At 43.3% G+C, this 17,712-nt stretch overlaps 1 protein-coding gene across 1 annotated transcript in view; it reads left to right on the forward strand.

The window, feature by feature from the left end:
- Window positions 1–6,387: 6,387 nt before the first annotated feature.
- SLC1A3 (solute carrier family 1 member 3) overlaps window positions 6,388–17,712 on the forward strand; it is a 76,829-nt gene continuing 65,504 nt past the window's right edge. Inside the window, exons 1-2 of the mRNA XM_026506826.4 lie at window positions 6,388–6,848; window positions 8,496–8,766. Coding sequence (XP_026362611.1) covers window positions 8,586–8,766 — 181 coding nt within the window. The 5' untranslated portion in view covers window positions 6,388–6,848; window positions 8,496–8,585. The remainder of the gene's footprint in view (window positions 6,849–8,495; window positions 8,767–17,712) is intronic.

Genomic DNA, 17,712 nt, shown 5'->3' on the forward strand with positions numbered 1-17,712 from the left:
TACCTGATTCAGTTGCTTCCGTATCTGACCCTGGGCACCCATTCGGGGTCCAGGTGCTGGCAGTGGAGACGAGGAAAGGGGGAGGGGAAGGAGAAGCCAGAGGAAGGGCAAACCTAGTGGCTTATCCTTCATGTGCCACATTGCTGTTATTTTCATCACTGAGATTTTATTTGAACAAAGGGTTAAAAAATTTTTTTAAACCCAGCCCTTGTCTCACCTTTCATTTGGAGGGCAGGGCCACAATATTTGCCAAGGTTTACACACCCCCACTCCAGTTTTAGTGTATTTTTGTCCAACATCATATTATCTCCCTTCATTTCACCTGTTGATATTAAGAGATTTTTTTTTTTTTTTTTTTTTAAGAACTGATTGGACTTAATGCAGTTCTAATAGAAACACCTTTCACAGCCGAGACCTGTTGACAGGAATGAACTGGTCACCCGGAGTTCACTTCACTTCAGCAGGTGTGATCTTGTGTGGGGGAGCAGCTGGGTGAGGAAAGAGGTTTGCCTTTGCCTCTTCTGTGACCCATAGGTGAACTGCCTCACCAGGCAACGGCAGTTCCCCTGCCTGGCCGAGGAAAATGGGATCCATGAGCATTCTGGTGGCTTTCTTCCCTGGTCTTTCTACTCAGAATCAATCCATAGACACAGCATTAGCAGAAGAGAGACTTTGACTCGGGCGCATAGCCCTAATCTTGAATGTATGTTTTAAAACATAAAATAACTTTATTCTGACCTTACCCCAGATCCCTGTAACAGCATCCAATGACCAAAAATGATTTCAGCAGCTAAGGTTGATTTGTGTTCAAGGCCCAGACAGTTTCCACCATTCACCCTGTTTTCTCAACTCAAAGCTGCATTTTCTCTTGCTTAAAAAATTTGCATATTTTCTCAGTGCCTGTTTCTGACTCACAATAAACAATGCCCAGACCTCCTGCCAAAAAAATGTCCAAATGCGAAATAGTTGCTATAATAGTCGTTTTTGTGATGGCAACTTTGAGCTGTGTGCTTTTAAATTATAATTACTTTTTCTTCCTTACAAAAGATGTGTATCTCTCTTGATTGCTGTAATTATGATTCTATAGCAGCAAACAGTTATAAAAGATTCATGTCATCGCTGTGCTTCATAAAACCCGTGCCCTTCAATGAGCTTCCTCTTTGTGACTGTTTATGTGTTTGTGTTTAGTTTGTGGCAGAGAAATCTAATGAGAAGCCATTAATCATTGAGAGCATATAAAAATTTGTGTCTTTACCTAAACAGGCAGAAGTGGATAAGGCAAGCCCATTATTGGCATGACACGATCTAGAATCATAGAATGTTAATAGGGAAAGCAACTTGAGGAAATAATGTAGTCCCACCTCATCCTACAGATGACATTCAAAATCGGGAGGGGAGAAACATGTGCTTTAGTGACTGAAAACCCACGGGAGCAAGAATGGGGGACCCAAGTTCTAAACCTGAACCTAGCCCTAAGGAACAACAGCAAAGGCCAACCTGACTTCGTCATTCATCTTGTTTTCAAGGACCATGGGTGGAATCCATGGATTGGTGAGGTACCTCGGGGGCTAACTGAGGAAGGGGGACACTGAAATAGACCATGACACCCACCTCCCACCCATTCAATTAGAGTGGCCCCACTTGGATCTATTTTACATCGTAAAGACTGAAAAAGAAATTCATTGGCTTTTTCCCCCCACTTTTTAAAGTTTGGTGTTTGTTGATGTCTTTTCTCCAAGTCTTAGGATTAGAGAGGGATCGATGTATGGCTGTGTTGTCCGTTTGTTCATGGCGACTCCTCACGGAGGACCTTCTGTGCTGGTTACAGAGTATGCAGCGGTTGTATACACCGGCTCTGACCTCAAAGAGCCCACAGTCTACAAAGAACAGAGTGGTAATCACTCTAGAGAGTTAAGCCCAGGGAGCCCTGGGAGCAGACAGGAGGGGCAATCAACCTATCAAGGATTGGAGGGTGAGGAGGAGGGTGAGGAGAAGGGTGAGGAGGAAGAGGTGGAGGAGAAATTTATTCTTGATTTTCCAGAAGAAATAACAGATGGTAGGCCCTCCTTTTAATGTTCTTTACTCTCTTTTCTATCTATCTTTAATAAAAGCTACCAGGAACTTCTTTTGGAAAAAGATGAGAAACTAAAGTTCTTTTTTTTTCTTTTTTTTAAGTATTTTATTTATTTTTTTAAAGTAGGCTCCACACCCAACATGGGGCTCAAACTCACGACCCCAAGATCAAGAGTTGCGTGCTCTACCAACTGAGCCAGCCAGGCACCCCAAGAAACTCAAGTTCTCAGAATCATTGTGAACTCTTGTCACTCACTGACTGTAATCCTGGGCATACTGCTTAATCCCTATGAAACGCCATGTCAGCATCTGGGTGTACAGGACTAGTAATAATAGAATATGCCTCAAGCATTGTCACAAAGACTAAATTAGATCACATGCATAAAAGTCCTTATAAAACTGTGAGGCGCTATATAAATGTTCACTATTATTGTTGCTAGCACTCGGCCAAAGACTAATTCCAATTAACTTACATGATTTTCCTCAACTAAACCAAGATTCTGGTCCTTCAGAGGTTTGGCAACTGGGAGCAACTGGGAAAAAAGCCATTTCACAATATGTCACAATTAATAGCAATTGTGAAATCTTCACTAAAAAGTGGACCGTCCTTAGTTTCAGTATGAAGAAAATGTGCTCAATTTCTTTAAACCACCATGAGATCCAGTTCTTAGCTAACTTGTGATCACGTGGTTGGTGTCATTTCTCACCGTGAGTGGGTCTATTTAGAGAGCTCCTCTTGTTCTTCTTCCCCCTTATGTTGGGATTCTCTAGGCCTCTGCCCTTGCTCAAACCACTTCCAAAGGTCCAAACAGTAGAGTATGTTAAAGGAAACTAAAACCAAAGAGGGCAGGCCAGTGACGTGGGGAGTACACACCCATCTACTGCAGGAGGTCTTGCTCAATGCCAGCCTATCCCGAGGGGCCTCGATATTATGAGATTGTCTGTATTTTTCAACAGAAACTATTCCTTTTAATGTAGGTGTGAACTATCCCACTTGGTAAATGCTTCTCTTCACTTCCATTTCCTAACTCAAGTCTTCCTCACGTAAAGGATTTGCATCAACCCCAAATTTAAAATCACTCCTGTGCCTGGGAGTTCAAGTTCTTTAATATGGTGTTTCGGATCCTCTGTACATACAACGTGAAGCCAGGCCCAGCTCCTTCAGGGAACTCTGAGTCTCGTAGAGAGACCTGGTAAATAGGCCCCAACCCAGAATTCCCATAACTCCCTGTGGGGTTCTCCCCTTGCCCACTGCATAATAATTACAGATGTGTGGGGCGCCTGGGTGGCGCAGTCGTTGGGCGTCTGCCTTCTGCTCAGGGTGTGATCCCGGAGTTGTGGGATCGAGCCCCACATCAGGCTCCACCGCTGGGAGCCTGCTTCTTCCTCTCCCACTCCCCCTGCCTGTGTTCCCTCTCTTGCTGGCTGTCTCTCTCTGTCAAATAAATAAAAATAAAATCTTTAAAAAAAAATAATTACAGATGTGTGTCTGTGGGCTCCTTGAGGAAAGGGACTGGCATTGGGAGCACAATACTTGTTCAAGGTTTGTTGAATGAACGAATGAATGAATATGATAAAGGTTAATTATAATCCACCCCTAGAGCTGGGTTTTTCAGGCTTCATCTGGGTTTAAAATAAACCCAGTCGGTTAAAAAAATCCAACTAACCAGAATTCAGCACAGATTTTTTTTGTTTTGCTTTTTACATTCAAGCCTAAGAAAAAAAATTCGAGACAACATGAAAGACCAACGACCATAAGTTCTGCTTCTACTGTAACTACAACGCTAACATTTCCACCCAGGTTAAATCAATTTCCATTCATGTCTTCACATTCTATAGTTTCCAAATCATAGGAGAGTTGACACTCCCTATTGATGATCCTAAAACATAAGCTATTTGAATAAAGGACGACAAAATCTCTCCCAAAACATGAAATTAAAATAAAAGTAGAAAACATTTGGTAAAGGTTAAAATATTTTCTAATCCATTTTCTTGTTCTAATTCCAGAATGCCCTTATCTTGAATACTGAAATTAATTGTTCTGTACTGTGTTCCAGCCCTTACTCGTTAATCACGATCCTTCGTACTTCAGGCTAATGAATGGAAACAGTCCCTTTAAGAATACGTTAGATTTGGTGGTTGTTCCAGTGACATTTTTTTCTCAAAAAATAAAAAAGAATATATGTACAGCATACTTTACAATAGTATGTTCACAGAGGATTCTTGGAAGATTTTTCAAAAGGAGCAGCGTTTGCCCCATGTGATTTTTTTTTTTCACTCTGGAATACCAAAATTAATATGATTCCCTGGCTCTGTGTCTCCTACCCAAAGTAGCTTTAAATGAAATCCAGCCTATAGAGTCTTGTTCATAATTTCTTCATCTTTCATTTATTTCACATTTCTATGAAGGAAAAAAATATTTTAATGCTTAACGGTCTTATTTATGAAGTAAGGGAAAAGGTAGAAATGTGTGTTGAGTTGGGGCCTAGGTCGCCCCAAGGGCATTATTGTTAATAGCTTTCCCAAAGAGAAAGTGGTGCTTAAAAGAAGTAATTCTCGATATTTCCCCCCAGACTAAAACCTTGTAATTCAGATGAACTCTGAACTGAGACTCTTTGCATCTCATTTTCTCATTAGGTTTTATTACAGCCAACAAAACTTTCAGTGGTGAATTACTTCCCCTCTCAAGGGTACACCAGACTCCCATAATGTCTGCGCAAACTAAAATAATGAAATGGTTTTTAACCAAGCCTTAGGGATTAGAAAAAAGAAAAAAAGAAAGGGCAGTAGGGCCTTCTCATCTCTATGCTAACCAAAGTGTGGTTTTTCTAGTCCTCTTTGTTGCCTATGAAAAAACAGAATTTAGAAACGGAAATGCCACTTGGCTTGAAACTCCATTTAAAATCATTTAAAGATTTCTCTCTTAAGCTCTCTTAAAATACAAGTCACTTCCACAAGAAATATGGACAAATTACTCTTAAACCCATGGCTCGGATAGGACTTAGGGCAGTAAATAAATGCTTTCAAATGTGCTCATGGTGTTAAGAAATGACTCTGCTCCACGCACCTAGGCCAGAAGCACCAACAGAAAAACAAACAACTTCCTTTTAACACAGAAGATTGAAAAGCATTTTATTTCATACTTTTACATTACGCCGTCCACCTCTAAGAACTGTTTAATATTTGCTCTGTATCAGGCATAGGACTGGTTCTTGCCCTCAAAGAACTTATAATTCGGTCAAGAAGCCAAAGCTTAACATGATTTTAAAAAGACAGGATTAGCAGAAGACAGAGCGTAATTAAGTGTTAAACAATGTGGCACAGATGCTAAGTGACCTAGGAGATCACAGCAAGAGAAAGATCCCTGAGGGCTGAGACTGTCAAGAGCGTGATTTTCAATAAACTCTTAAAATTACGCCAAATTGAAAAGTTGTTATGATTTGTTAAACAAATGCTGCTCGTTTGTAATTTTAAGTCATTTACACGATTCGCCCTTGCTTTCCAACCCGTTCGGAAGGGAAGCTGGCAGGAGACATATCTTTAGACTCTCCCTGGGTTTGCTAACGAGGGAAAAAACACACCTCCCTATTGGATGACAGACGCACGAACGAAGCAGATTTTGCATGGAGAACACGAGATTTAACGAACAGGAGTACAGAACTCTGGCTGTCATTTTTGGTATGGGTTTTTGTTTCAAACTTTGGTCTTCATGCTAAACAAGTTCAAAGTTTTGGAGCCGAGTCAGGCTTAAAAAAATGTGTTTGGTTTTTTTTTTCATTTTTTAAAAATCTATTTCCACAATCTATTTTCCTTTCTAAGAAAAGAGGGCTAAAACTGCAATGAGAATTTTCTAATTCCTAAAAAACGATGGCGCCGGGGCTGGGGGGGGGGGGGGGCGGGGCGATATTCAGCATCCTTTAAAATTGAAGCATCTATCTATATAGCAACTTATCTTTTGAAATCACAAACCTTCAGGTGTGCATTTACACTTTTGGTCTTAAAACGCTTTTTACTTTATAGCTCAGCAAAGATACTGGTCTCGGTGTGTGTCTTTGTAATGCAGGCAGTTTGAGCTAAATTAGATTTGTTAGAAGAAGAGTTAAACTGCTAACATAGAGACATGCCTCATCTTGCGTTTTGAGTAACTTCGGGCAAGTTTGCAGAATTGTAGTAAGCATTTCTCTTTCTCCATACTTGCTGCGTTCTGGGTCTTCCCAAGAAACGTCAGTTATTCCCCCAATTCCAAAACGAGGGACTCTTTATAACAGTTGCACAACCAGGCAAAAGAGCACACTCTCATGTTTCCTTCAGGGGAGGAAACCTGCAATGAAGTGAGATATTTAAATTTAGTCTTAGCACGGTCTTCTTTGAAACGTTCTGATCAAGACTTCCAGCTTTCTGAGTGTGTGTGAGCTTTATTTTGCAATTCTTCCTGGTCCCGGTTTTGCATTCCTAATGAAAGTGAACTGGCAAAGCGTGAAAGTGGTCTAAGGAGCAAAACAAAGCCAGCAAGCATGCTTCTGGTGAGCCAAGATTAATCAATATTCCAGAAACCTCGGGTTTGCCCCCTCCTTCCCTGTGGTGTTTTCATTTTTCCCCACTCCCCCTTTCCCGGGCGCAGACTCCTCCCCTTTTCTTAAGTTGCCCTGATAGTAACTTGCAGTTTCAGAGCGCGTGCATGCGTTGCTCACAGCGTTTGTGGCTGTGCCGTACCTGCTGCGGAATTCACCTTTCATTGCCTGCTGTCCCTTCCACCCGTTACAAAATCAGAAAAGGTAAGTCTGACGTTCTGTATTCCTGCTGGGCTTCGCTCCTGGTTGCACTTCTCCACCCGTGTATTTCGTTTCGCTAGCGGAGGAGCAGCGAGAGTAGAAAGCTAGCCATTTTGGTAGATAAAGTCCACGTTAGTAATTTAATGTAACCAGCGCATGGTGTCTATTTATGCCGCGTCCGCGCTTAATTTGGAGTTGAGTCATTCGGGCTGGATTCGGGTAGATGGTGGTTCCAGAGCCAGAAAAGAATCAAGGCTCAGCTGGTCTGTTTAAAAGGGACTGGAAAGGGAACCAGAGATTAATGAAAAGGAAAAAAAAAAAAAATCTGGTCTCTCGTGTCATCCCTCCTTCCCTTCTCCCTCAATTTCTAATCTGCTGTGAAGTCTTAAGCAAGCTGTAAGGTCGTATTATCACTGACCCCAACCTGCAATTTTATTTAAAAGTCAAAACTGTTAAGACGAGTCTTTTTTTCCACCCTTGGATTTGCCAAAAGCTTCGGAGGAGTCTTTGCTTTCCAGTTACCTCCCCCACAGCCGCACACGCTGGCTGCTTGCGTTGCCATGTACACACGTCCACAGGCACCACTCATTTTCACTGGGATTGATCACGGGAAGGATTATGGATCACAAATCTTATAAAGCAGGAGGAATCCTTTGATTTCTTCAAAACAACTGATTTCCACAGAGGAGAGATGGACTTAGATCTATTTGAATAACCTAGGAGCACTTTAAAGAAATGGAAACCACACACTGTAATGTTTGGAATGAAAATTGGATTCATCTCATCTGTTCTAGAAATCCTAAATTTTGAAATGCCCAGAAGTCGCTGATGGTTTCCTGAGAAGACTCCGATATGATTGCCACAAAGGCAGATACTACTTTCTACTTTTAACAAAAATGGAAATGAATTACCGTTTCAGATAATGTATAGTTGGCCTCGGAGATCTTTGCTTATTTCAGGGAAAAAACTAAAAAGTGACCCTGTAAAATAGTCAAATATATTTCCAAAGTCCTGGGCATGTATTCTTTTTATTGCGTTCTCTTCATGCCCATAATTACCAACTGATATTATCATGTTTTTTTTAGTGAAGAAAATCGTTACTTTATTATAGATAACAAAGCTCGGAAAGTGAAATATCAATATCTTAATTCATTTTATTGACCTGGTTATGCCTTCACCATGTACGCAACATGAGCCATCAAGCAATTATTGAGCGCTTCCTGTGCATTCAGTTCAATTAGACATTATTGAGGGTGAACGTTGTGCAAAAAGCACTTGGCTAGGTTCCGGGGAGATGAGGGGGTGGGGTCTGCTCAGTCACACTCAGGGCTCTGATGAACCCTTTTATAGCCTCCTTGGAATGGGAAGGGCAAAATTTTTTTTTTAAAATAGAACACACAATTCTGCTTGTATATACATACATATTTTATTGCTCGTATTTCTGAATTTATGCACATTTCCCACAAGGGGTCCAGTAAAATATGCACATCCCAGCCTTGAAACCTGGCACTGCGGCTCTCTAGCCCCTGATTCCTACCCAGATCATGCGGTGTGCCAACAGCTTGCCCTGCTGTGGGGCCTCCCTGATTCTCACCCCTGCATTCTCAGCCCTGCAGGCTGTAACTCTTGTCCCTTCTCTCCTGGTTCTAGTTGTGTTCTCTAACACCAAAGAGGTCTGGCTTTCCGGGGGTGATTCCAAGACACTGAAGTGCAAAGAAGAGACTCCTAGAGAAGTAAAATATGACTAAAAGCAATGGAGAAGAGCCCAGGATGGGGGGCAGGATGGAGAGATTCCAGCGAGGAGTTCGGAAGCGCACACTCTTGGCCAAGAGGAAAGTGCAGAATATCACAAAGGAGGATGTTAAAAGTTACCTATTTCGGAATGCTTTTGTGCTGCTCACTGTCACTGCAGTCATTGTGGGTAAGTCATTTGATAACAACCAAGAAAAAAAAAAAAAGGATCTTGTTTCTCTGGGGCATCTGGCTGCCTGAGCATATTATCAGATGGACTGATTGTAGGTATTCAAAATAATAGTCCAGGCTTTCATCTGTATTGGAAGATTTTTTTCTCCCATAAATGACAGTCTGTTGGCATGTTTGGAGCAATATATGGTAAACACATGGGAATCTGAAAGAAGCATCATTAGGCATGGTGCAAATCAATTGATTGTGTGGAGAAAGGAAACAAATCAAATGTTTTCCCATCTCGTGTAAGGATGAAGGAGTGATAATTTAATCATTAGGCCTGAGCACTTAAATAACAATAAAAACAAGTAGGCAGGCTAGATTTGGACAAAATGTAATCATTATACGATGTCACTTTCACTTAAAACTAATTTATACAATTAGTACACCCAAAATGCGGTACAGGATCCTAATAGTAATTATCTTCTAGCTGGTGCTGACTTGAAGCTGAGTATCATGCCTGGAGGTAGAGGCTGAGTCTTTTGGTGTTCGCACTCCCCCATCCAGTGACTGGAAAAAGTGAATTGAGAAAAATGTTGACACCGATCTTTTTCATTTATTTCTTGCCATAAATAGCTGTCTATCCCTTTTCAGCCTCTTACAAATGTAGCGTGTTAACAGCAATCTGTACTAATAAAACATTGTTTTGTTTGATACCTGAAATTATCACTTACTACTTATGGGTGGCGTGGATCCTACTTTAAAATACAGCTGAAGAAGCTACTTACTTGGAATCTTTGGCCGAACCAATACAGAAGTCCTTGGGCTGGTAAACATACAAGCCAATGCCATGTTGTAAAAACTGTCTAACGTAAATTTCTACGGTGTGGCCCAAAAGGGGGAGGGGGCATTGTGTACAGTTTTAATCTCTACCTTTGAGTTTGCCAGGATCTCCATCAAATATAAAGAGGTAATGACAATAAAAACTAAGAAAATTTTGTAGCATGTAAATATAACTAGAACTTTATCCAAAAAAATAGGATTCTTAAAGTGTAGACAAATAAGAGTACAACAGGAGAATAGTTTGTCACAAGACTTTAGATGTATTCCATTTCAACATCTTTTGTTCCTTATAGTAATTGTTGGTGATGAATGACCGTTTAACTAATTGTAGAGATGTTCAGAGAGAAAAGGTCCTGATTGACTCAGGGAAGCAGTGGCTTTCTTTAGTAGGTTCCCAGGTTTGTTGTGGTTTGCTTGGTGTTTTGTTTTGTTTTTTTTTAAGATTTTATTTATTCATTTGAGAGGGCACAAGCAGGGGAAGGAGCAGAGGGAGAAGCAGGCTCCCCACTGAGCAGGGAGCCCAGACTCAAGGCCCTATCCCAGGACCCTGGGATCATGACCTAAGCCAAAGGCAATGAATGCTTAACCGACTGAGCCACCCAGGCGCCCCAGATTCCCGGGTTGAAATACATTCCTGGGAGAAGTAGTTCAGTGCTGTATCACTGTCTTGGAAGTTGATGTAAAATGCTTGAATGACAGCCAGCAAGCCAAACAGTAGCTGCTGAGTAATAAGAGCAAACATCATGCAGTGCTACTCCAACTACTTTCCAGGTGTTTTGCCTTTATTAGCTTACTTAATCCTCAAACAAGCCTGTGGGTGAGTGGGAAGGTATGACTAGTATGATCTTTATTTTATAGATGAGAGTAGTGAGCAAGGAGAGATCAGGCAACTTGCCCAACGTCATGCAGATAGTAAGTGCTAGAGCTAAAAGTCAGACTCGGGCTGTCCGGCCAAGAGGCTGTTCTCTTACCCACTTTGCCATCCTGCCTTCTTGCTCTGTGGACTGGTTGGTGTCTCGTGAGAGATGCCAGGAAGAGAAATGCTGCTGTGTGTCTTGGTAGAGGCCAGTTAGCAAGCAATGCTGGGTCCATTCACATAGCACTGTCATTTTACTATATGGTTTACCCAGTTAAATCAGCAGAAAACTTGTAATTCTCCGACAAATGATTCAGCCACATCCCTCTCATTCATTTAACAAATACTCATTTATTCTGCAATCCTACACCCTTAATTAGAGTTCAGTGTTACTGGCGTATGTTTGGAAAAGATGCAGAAACACGTATTCAAAACGATGTTCTAAACACAAGAAGAGTTCGATTTCTAGAACAGAAATATTTCAGTTAAAGAATAGAGGAAGGGAAAGTAATAAAACCTGCACATGGGAGTCAGATTGATGGAGAAGCAAGTTCCTAAGTGATTACAAAGACAAATCTCTAATAGAAGGAAGATAATGCCAGGATTTAATAGTCCATTTTCTCTATGAGTTCTGGGATCATTTTCTAGCCCAGTGAGGACTTTCCTAACATTTGTGAGAACTGCAATGAGTTGGCTACGCCGGGGTAGATAACTTGGCAGGATGTCCTCATGGTTGGCTTTACGAATGGAAACTGAAGAGGTAGAAATAACAAGAAGAAGGCACTAACAAAGAAACACATAAAAAGAGCTCATTGACAGTCAGACCACTGAGTCTACACCAAAGACTTGGAAAGGCAAACAGACAACTCAGTAGCAAACAGACTTAGGAAAGAAGGAAGAATCCTTCCGTTATCTCTTGGTGTGTCTTCCACTGAGGGCCCAGTGGAGGCAACAAAGGCCCCATTTAGCTTGTCACTGGGTACCATGTGTACTTCAGCCCTAAAAGAATAGTAAGATGTCTGGACTTAACTTTCTAACCCGTTCGCTGCATCGTAGGAAAAAAACTGGAAAGACGCTAGCAAGGAAGAAGAAAAGTTATTTTTCCCAAAGAGGAGGTGAGAAGAACCAAATTCTTAGGTTTTAATCACTTTTAATAAAAAGAAGGCCTAATGTCTAATGTCATTTCTAAGCGATGTCAAAGTCGGAATGTGCCATGCTCTGACAAGGCCGTGTAATGGGAACAAATTTGCAACCTAAGAGAAGGCATTGCCAAGTGTTAGTCCCTTTAAGAGGGTTCATTATTAAAGCATTAGATAAAGTGTCTCCCAGGGCTGTTGCAGACATCTGTCTGATGAAAACCACACTGAGGAGAGTGGTTACTATCTTTCTCCCTCCAGGAAGCATTTCTCGGTTCAAACTGTGGTAAGTGGGTTGAGAGTGACCTCAGACACCTCGCTGAAAGAAAGGGAAAGTCCTTTGTCGTGTTCAAATCCTAGAATGCCCATCTGTCCGTGTCCAGGGAACAAATAGCACAATAAAAATGAAATCTCCGGCTAAAAATTTTTGAAGAAATGGGTCATAAGATCAGCTGCAAGGAGAAGGAAACTAAATAGCATTGCATAGATAGGAGGGTGATTTGACTTGAGGGAACTCAGGAACCCCGCGACTAGCACCTTTCTCTACTGTTTGTCTATACACACACCTTTTATGTTTAGGTTGTCCTTTATATGGGTTTGAGAAGAATTGGTGACTTTCCAGAAAAGAAAACATACTGACTAAATGTGTAGAAAACATTTCCCATCATTCGCTAATGCTCTCCAGCAATGAATGTAAATTGCACTATAATTAGATGCAATTCCACGATATCTCTGAAGGATATACAAGAAAGTGGTCATTGTGGCTGCCTCTGGGATGGGAGCTGGGTATCTGGTAATGAGATAGAAGGTATATTACTTTCCTCTAAATAAGTTTTTGTATGGTTTGAATGCTTTTTACCACAGTCATATATTATCTACTATTCTCTATTATCTGCTAAATAAATGTGTGGTTTTGTTTAAAGATTCAGCAATTTAACAAATGCTGAATGTTTGGGTATCTGGCCTGTGCTATGCAGTGGGGAGTCTCTTCCCCCAGGTTGTTTAATAGGAGAAATGGATAAAATGAGATGACAGACAAATAGACACGGTTCAGAGGTAGTACCAGAGAGTTTTTAAATTATCTCTAAACAGTTTTTAAGTGAGATCATATTATCAGTACTGTTCTATATAATACATGATTTTTGTGTTGATACTTAGAGTTTCTTCTTTCTTTTTTTTTTTTTTTTAAGATTTTATTTATTTATTTGACAGAAAGACACCCTGTGAGAGAGGGAACACAAGCAGGGGAAGTGGGAGAGGAAGAAGCAGGCTCCCAGCAGAGGAGCCTGATGCAGGGCTTGATCCCAGGACTCCGGGATCATGCCCTGAGCCAAAGGCAGACGCTTAACGACTGAGCCCCCCAGGAGCCCCGAATTTCTACTTTCTTACTAACACCTATGTGGGGGGTGGTTGGGTGGCTCAGTCAGTTAAGTGTCTGCCTTTGGCTTGGGTCCTGGTCCCCAGGTCCTGGGATGGAGCCCCGCGTAGGGCTCCTTGCTCAGCAGGGAGCCTGCTTCTCCCTCTCCCTCTGCCCCCAACTCATGCACTCTCTCTCACCCTCTATTTCAAATAAATGAGTAAAATCTTAAAACAAAAAACCATGTGGGGAAAAAAAAGAGTGTGGCTTTTGATGAAGGACAGAGTGGATGTATATGCCAACTGTATGATTTAGTAGCTGTATGACCCTGGACGAGGCATTTAACTGCTCTGCGCCTTGGTCTCCTCATCTACCATTACACATATTATATACACTGCAAACATTTATACTGTGTGCCAAGCACTGTTGTAAGTGTTGTCAACACATTAGCTTTATTTAATTCTCAGAACAAGCCAGGGAGGGAGGTGTTCTTATTCTCATTTCACAGATGAGGAAACAGCTCAGATACTTTTCCCACAGCTGAAGCATATTTGACTGGGATTCAGATCCACCATGCTGGCCCAACGTTTAGACTCTTAACCACTCTTCTGAGTGCTGGTGCCTGCCCTCGGGACCTGTCCCTTCTTGTTTTATGACATCAGTTAGCTAAGGGTGTGCACTGACCCAACGACAGGAAAGGAGGGGTGAAATTGAGACCTCAGTACGCGAGGCACTTCTGTGTCCCGACAATTGGTTGCATGTGAGCATGAGCGGAAGAGCTGGCCTGCAGGCCTTTGGGTGACTTGGGTGACTGCGGATGCTGGTGCGACCAGTAAGGGTAGACTACAGGAAGAAGGTTGGGGCAAGAATGGAAGGGGCGACTTCAGTTTCTTGGACGTGTGGATTTTGAGATGCAAATGCCACCGCAGAGATACAGTGCAAGAGGCTCACTGGACATGGAGATTTTGAGGGTGTTTTGATGTCGAAGCAGAACCAGGACAGGTTCTGTCTTGGAATGTTAAATGAACAGTGATCAGTGAATCGGGTTGTCCTCCTGAAGAAGCTACTCTGTGAGAGAGACTCTTCTCAGAGCGCTGTTAACTCTAGGGCCCTTCTCTGTGCACAAAGCGAGACTCTCCCAGAAACGCCGTAGTGGGGTTCTGTGCCTTGCACACGTGCACACTACCCAGCTGAGTCAGTCAGTTCAGTCAGACAAGGTTAGTGATGTGGTTAGCCAGCGGCTGCCGTGCTCAGGTGATTGGTAACGGGACCAGAGGAGCCGATGGCTTGAGTTAGCAGTGCGGCCCCCGTGCGGCCCCTATGAGGGCGGCCTCTCCACTTACCAAGAGACGGGCATCTCCACACAGTTGCACAACAGGAATCCAAAGAATGGTGAAAGATTTCCAGGCTGGGGTTTATGGTTTCTTCAACACTTCCTGGAAACGAGAAGAGAGAGGGAGCTTCGGGAAGTTACAAGAAAAGTTGGCTTCTGGGGTAGGCCCTCGCCTGGTGCCTTGGACCCCAGCTCCTCACAGAGGCTCCTGGGGGCAGGGGCTGGGAGGGAAGGGGCTAGGCCTCAGGAGCTCAGAAGCCGTGGACTCACCATGCCCTGCTCTGGAGAAGGGACACAAAGGTAGGGTGTAGGGACTAGGGATTTTCTTCTGCTTTGTCTTCTCCCCCAGGGAGCAGAAATACAGAAAAAAATTGTCGGGGACAACGATAACACAAGTATCTGACATGTGCTCATGGCCGGCCTGGATCCTGGCCTTCAATTTCATTCTCGAACCAGGGAGCTGCCTCCTATCGTGGGGGTGTAGTCAGGACAGTACAGGGGAGTGGATCAGAGCTATGGAGTCTGGAGTCCGACACTTTGACGTTTATGTCCCCGTTCTGGAACTGCGCCTCTGTTCCTTCATGTGTAAAATAGAATAATTCACACCTCTGCCAAGATTGATACCCCAGTTCCGCCACGTACAACCACGTAACCTTTCATAGTTTCCGTAAGGGCTTGGCAGCTAAGAGTATCCATAGGAACCATAAACCCCTCATCTTTTGCGTGGGACTTTGCTGGGGCACCAAGTGAAAATACATGCTGATTTGATGCTGCTTCTGCCAGAGAACTGAGAGCCAGGGCTGCGGCGAGGACAGGCCAGGAAGGGGAGTAGATGGTCACCTGGTTGAGGTCTAGAAGTGGCTTCTGTTTCCTTGGCGAGAGAAGAGAGCCAAGAAGACTTGTAGGGAGAGATTTAGTGGTTGTAAAGAGCTTCGAGAGGCCGAGATGAAAGGCTGGGAGTAAGAGATACTGTCATTATCTGTCCCTCACCCACCTGGCCTCCTGAACGGAAGCAGAAAGTAATCCCCCCAGCGCAGCCCTTATCACGGTAGACTGCTCAATGGAGGGCTTGCCTGACGGTAGATGTCTCTCTCGGGCAAAGAGAGTTGCTGAGGAGATGTGTTCAATAAATGTTGTAACCTGCTCAGTCATGCATTTTTGTTCATACCACTTGGGACCAATCTGCAAGTTCACCACCTCCCTGGTTTCTCCCTTTTCTCCAGCGTTTTGGGGTCTACTCCCTGTTACCGGCCACCTCATCAGAGTCCAGACAGGCTAGATGAGGGGTTCTGGAAACCTGGGAGGAGTGTTGCTGGTTCCTAAGAAAGTTGGTACTGGGTAGAGGGCGTGATGGTAGTTCGAAGATTATTTGTGGATTTTATTTTGCTGTTTTCTTCCTGTTTGTTCAGATAATGAGAAAGCTGAGCAGGCAACTTCAAATTTGTTTCTCTTAAGTAGGTTATCAAATAAGCAGGTGTGTTGGGAACAATTGCCTGCAGTAGCGATACCTTCCACTGTTGCGGTGTCCAGTTTCCAAAGCGTTTGCGCAGTGCTCTCTCTTGCAGTTCAAGTCCTGGGCCCAGTCCGTGTTCCTGAGCAGTAGCTGCACGTGTCTGGAATGCAGCTGAGGAAGCGCTGAGAGTCTAAAGGTCCTGGTTACAGACCCAGGTCTGCCATCAACTCCCTCACTTTATGATCAGGACAAATCTCTGGGCCTCAGGTTTCCTCGTCAGCAAATCATGTATTTGACTAACGTCTGCTTCCAGCTACAAAATTCTATCACTTAACGTCTGATTTGCCTTCCTCTAAAGCAGAATGTATGGAGTAAAGCATGACAGTGTTTTCTTTCCACCCCTTCATGCTGTACAATTGCAGGGACCTCTAGCCTATACCGTTGGTCTCCCGGCCCGTTCTAGCCAGGCTCTCCCATCCACAAGCAGCCCCCTTCTCTCCCATTAAATTCTTGAGGACCACCATGTTCCTGCAGTCTGGGTGGGATAACCAGTGTTGGAGCCCGCGGGTGAGGCATGCTGAAGCCGTCTCTGCCCTGCAGCCCATCCCTCATAAATCAGAGGAGAAGAGCTGCGAGTTCTCTGTTTTTGCTATAGAGCCAGCAAGGCAGGGAAGAGCCTACAGTTTCTGGAAAAGGCCGCTGGAATTTAAGCACTGTCTTTTCCAAGTTGTGCATTCCAGGTGTTGGAGCGCTTGATATTTATGGAACACTGGGGTGCTATCACTCATCAGCTATTTGGTCTGGCAGCTGGGTGAGCTGTATCATTGCTGTGCGGTGAGGAAACACACAGAGCACTTGAGGGCATGAAGTTTAGCCATTGTGTTCACCGAGTATAAAAATGAAGAGTTTTAGGTCAAGCTTCACCGCTACCAAAGTTGCCCAGCGCTTACTCCCTAACCCAAGAATATTTCCATCACTGTGCCTGGTCAAGAGAGGTCCCCGAGTGGTTTTGAAGCCAAAAAAAGAAGAATGAAAGCCCCAAAACTAGATGAAGGAAGGTATTCCCTGGATGAATTAAGACAAGAGGGGGAAAGGCACTCCTTCTTCACTCTGCGTATCAAATCGAAAATTCAAAGGTAAATGTAGGAGCAGCGAGTTAAAAGCACCCTTAAGTTTTGAATTTCAAGACTGAGTCCCCCTCTCCAGAAAGGGCACCTCCATTCTTCTTATACCCAAAGAGACTTCTCCAGTTCTGCAACAATGATTGCAGGCCGCAGACTGGCTTCTGCTTCCCAGAGAGGAAACAATGGCTGTTAGCGAGAGACTTTCTATTCAGAATCTTGTAAGATGAAGCTCATTTGTCCCTAATGAGAGAGGAACAACCACTGCCCTTCTCATCCTGAAAAGACGGCCCCTGCTTTTAGACACTTTGCACCCCTGGAAATTTCATCTTTAAAGCGAGTAAGGCAAGACCCCAGGGATCCATGTGTTTCCTGGTGCCTTCCAGCTTCTTGCTGAATGTGAGTGATGAGTGACAATCGAGAAGGAAATTGTGAGTCTTTCAACAGACTCTTATTTCTTTCTTTCTTTCTTTCTTTCTTTCTTTCTTTCTTTCTTTCTTTCTTTCTTTCTTTCTTTCTTTCTTTCTTTCTTATTTCCTCTTGGATTTGTTTTAAGGCACATGAAATAGTCATATAAAAAAGCTGAGACTCCATAGACTTCCCAGGGCTTTGTCCGTGCTGCCCTTGCCATGCTTTACGCCGTCTGATGGATGATGAAAGAGCCTGTTACCTTTGCCTACTGGTTGACGAGGCGACTTTGCAGCTTTGGGGCACTCATTACTCCAAGGGCTAATGAGTGGAAGCCAATGTGATCCTATCATGATTGAGTTCAAAGTTTTTTCAGATTCACTTCCTTGTCTCCAGGAAAAAAGAGAACTGTTTGGTCGGAAAGTGACCCACTCACTAGAAATCTGAGCACAGCT

Source organism: Ursus arctos, unplaced genomic scaffold (assembly GCF_023065955.2).
Source record: "Ursus arctos isolate Adak ecotype North America unplaced genomic scaffold, UrsArc2.0 scaffold_15, whole genome shotgun sequence".
Classification (NCBI taxonomy): Eukaryota; Metazoa; Chordata; class Mammalia; order Carnivora; family Ursidae; genus Ursus; species Ursus arctos.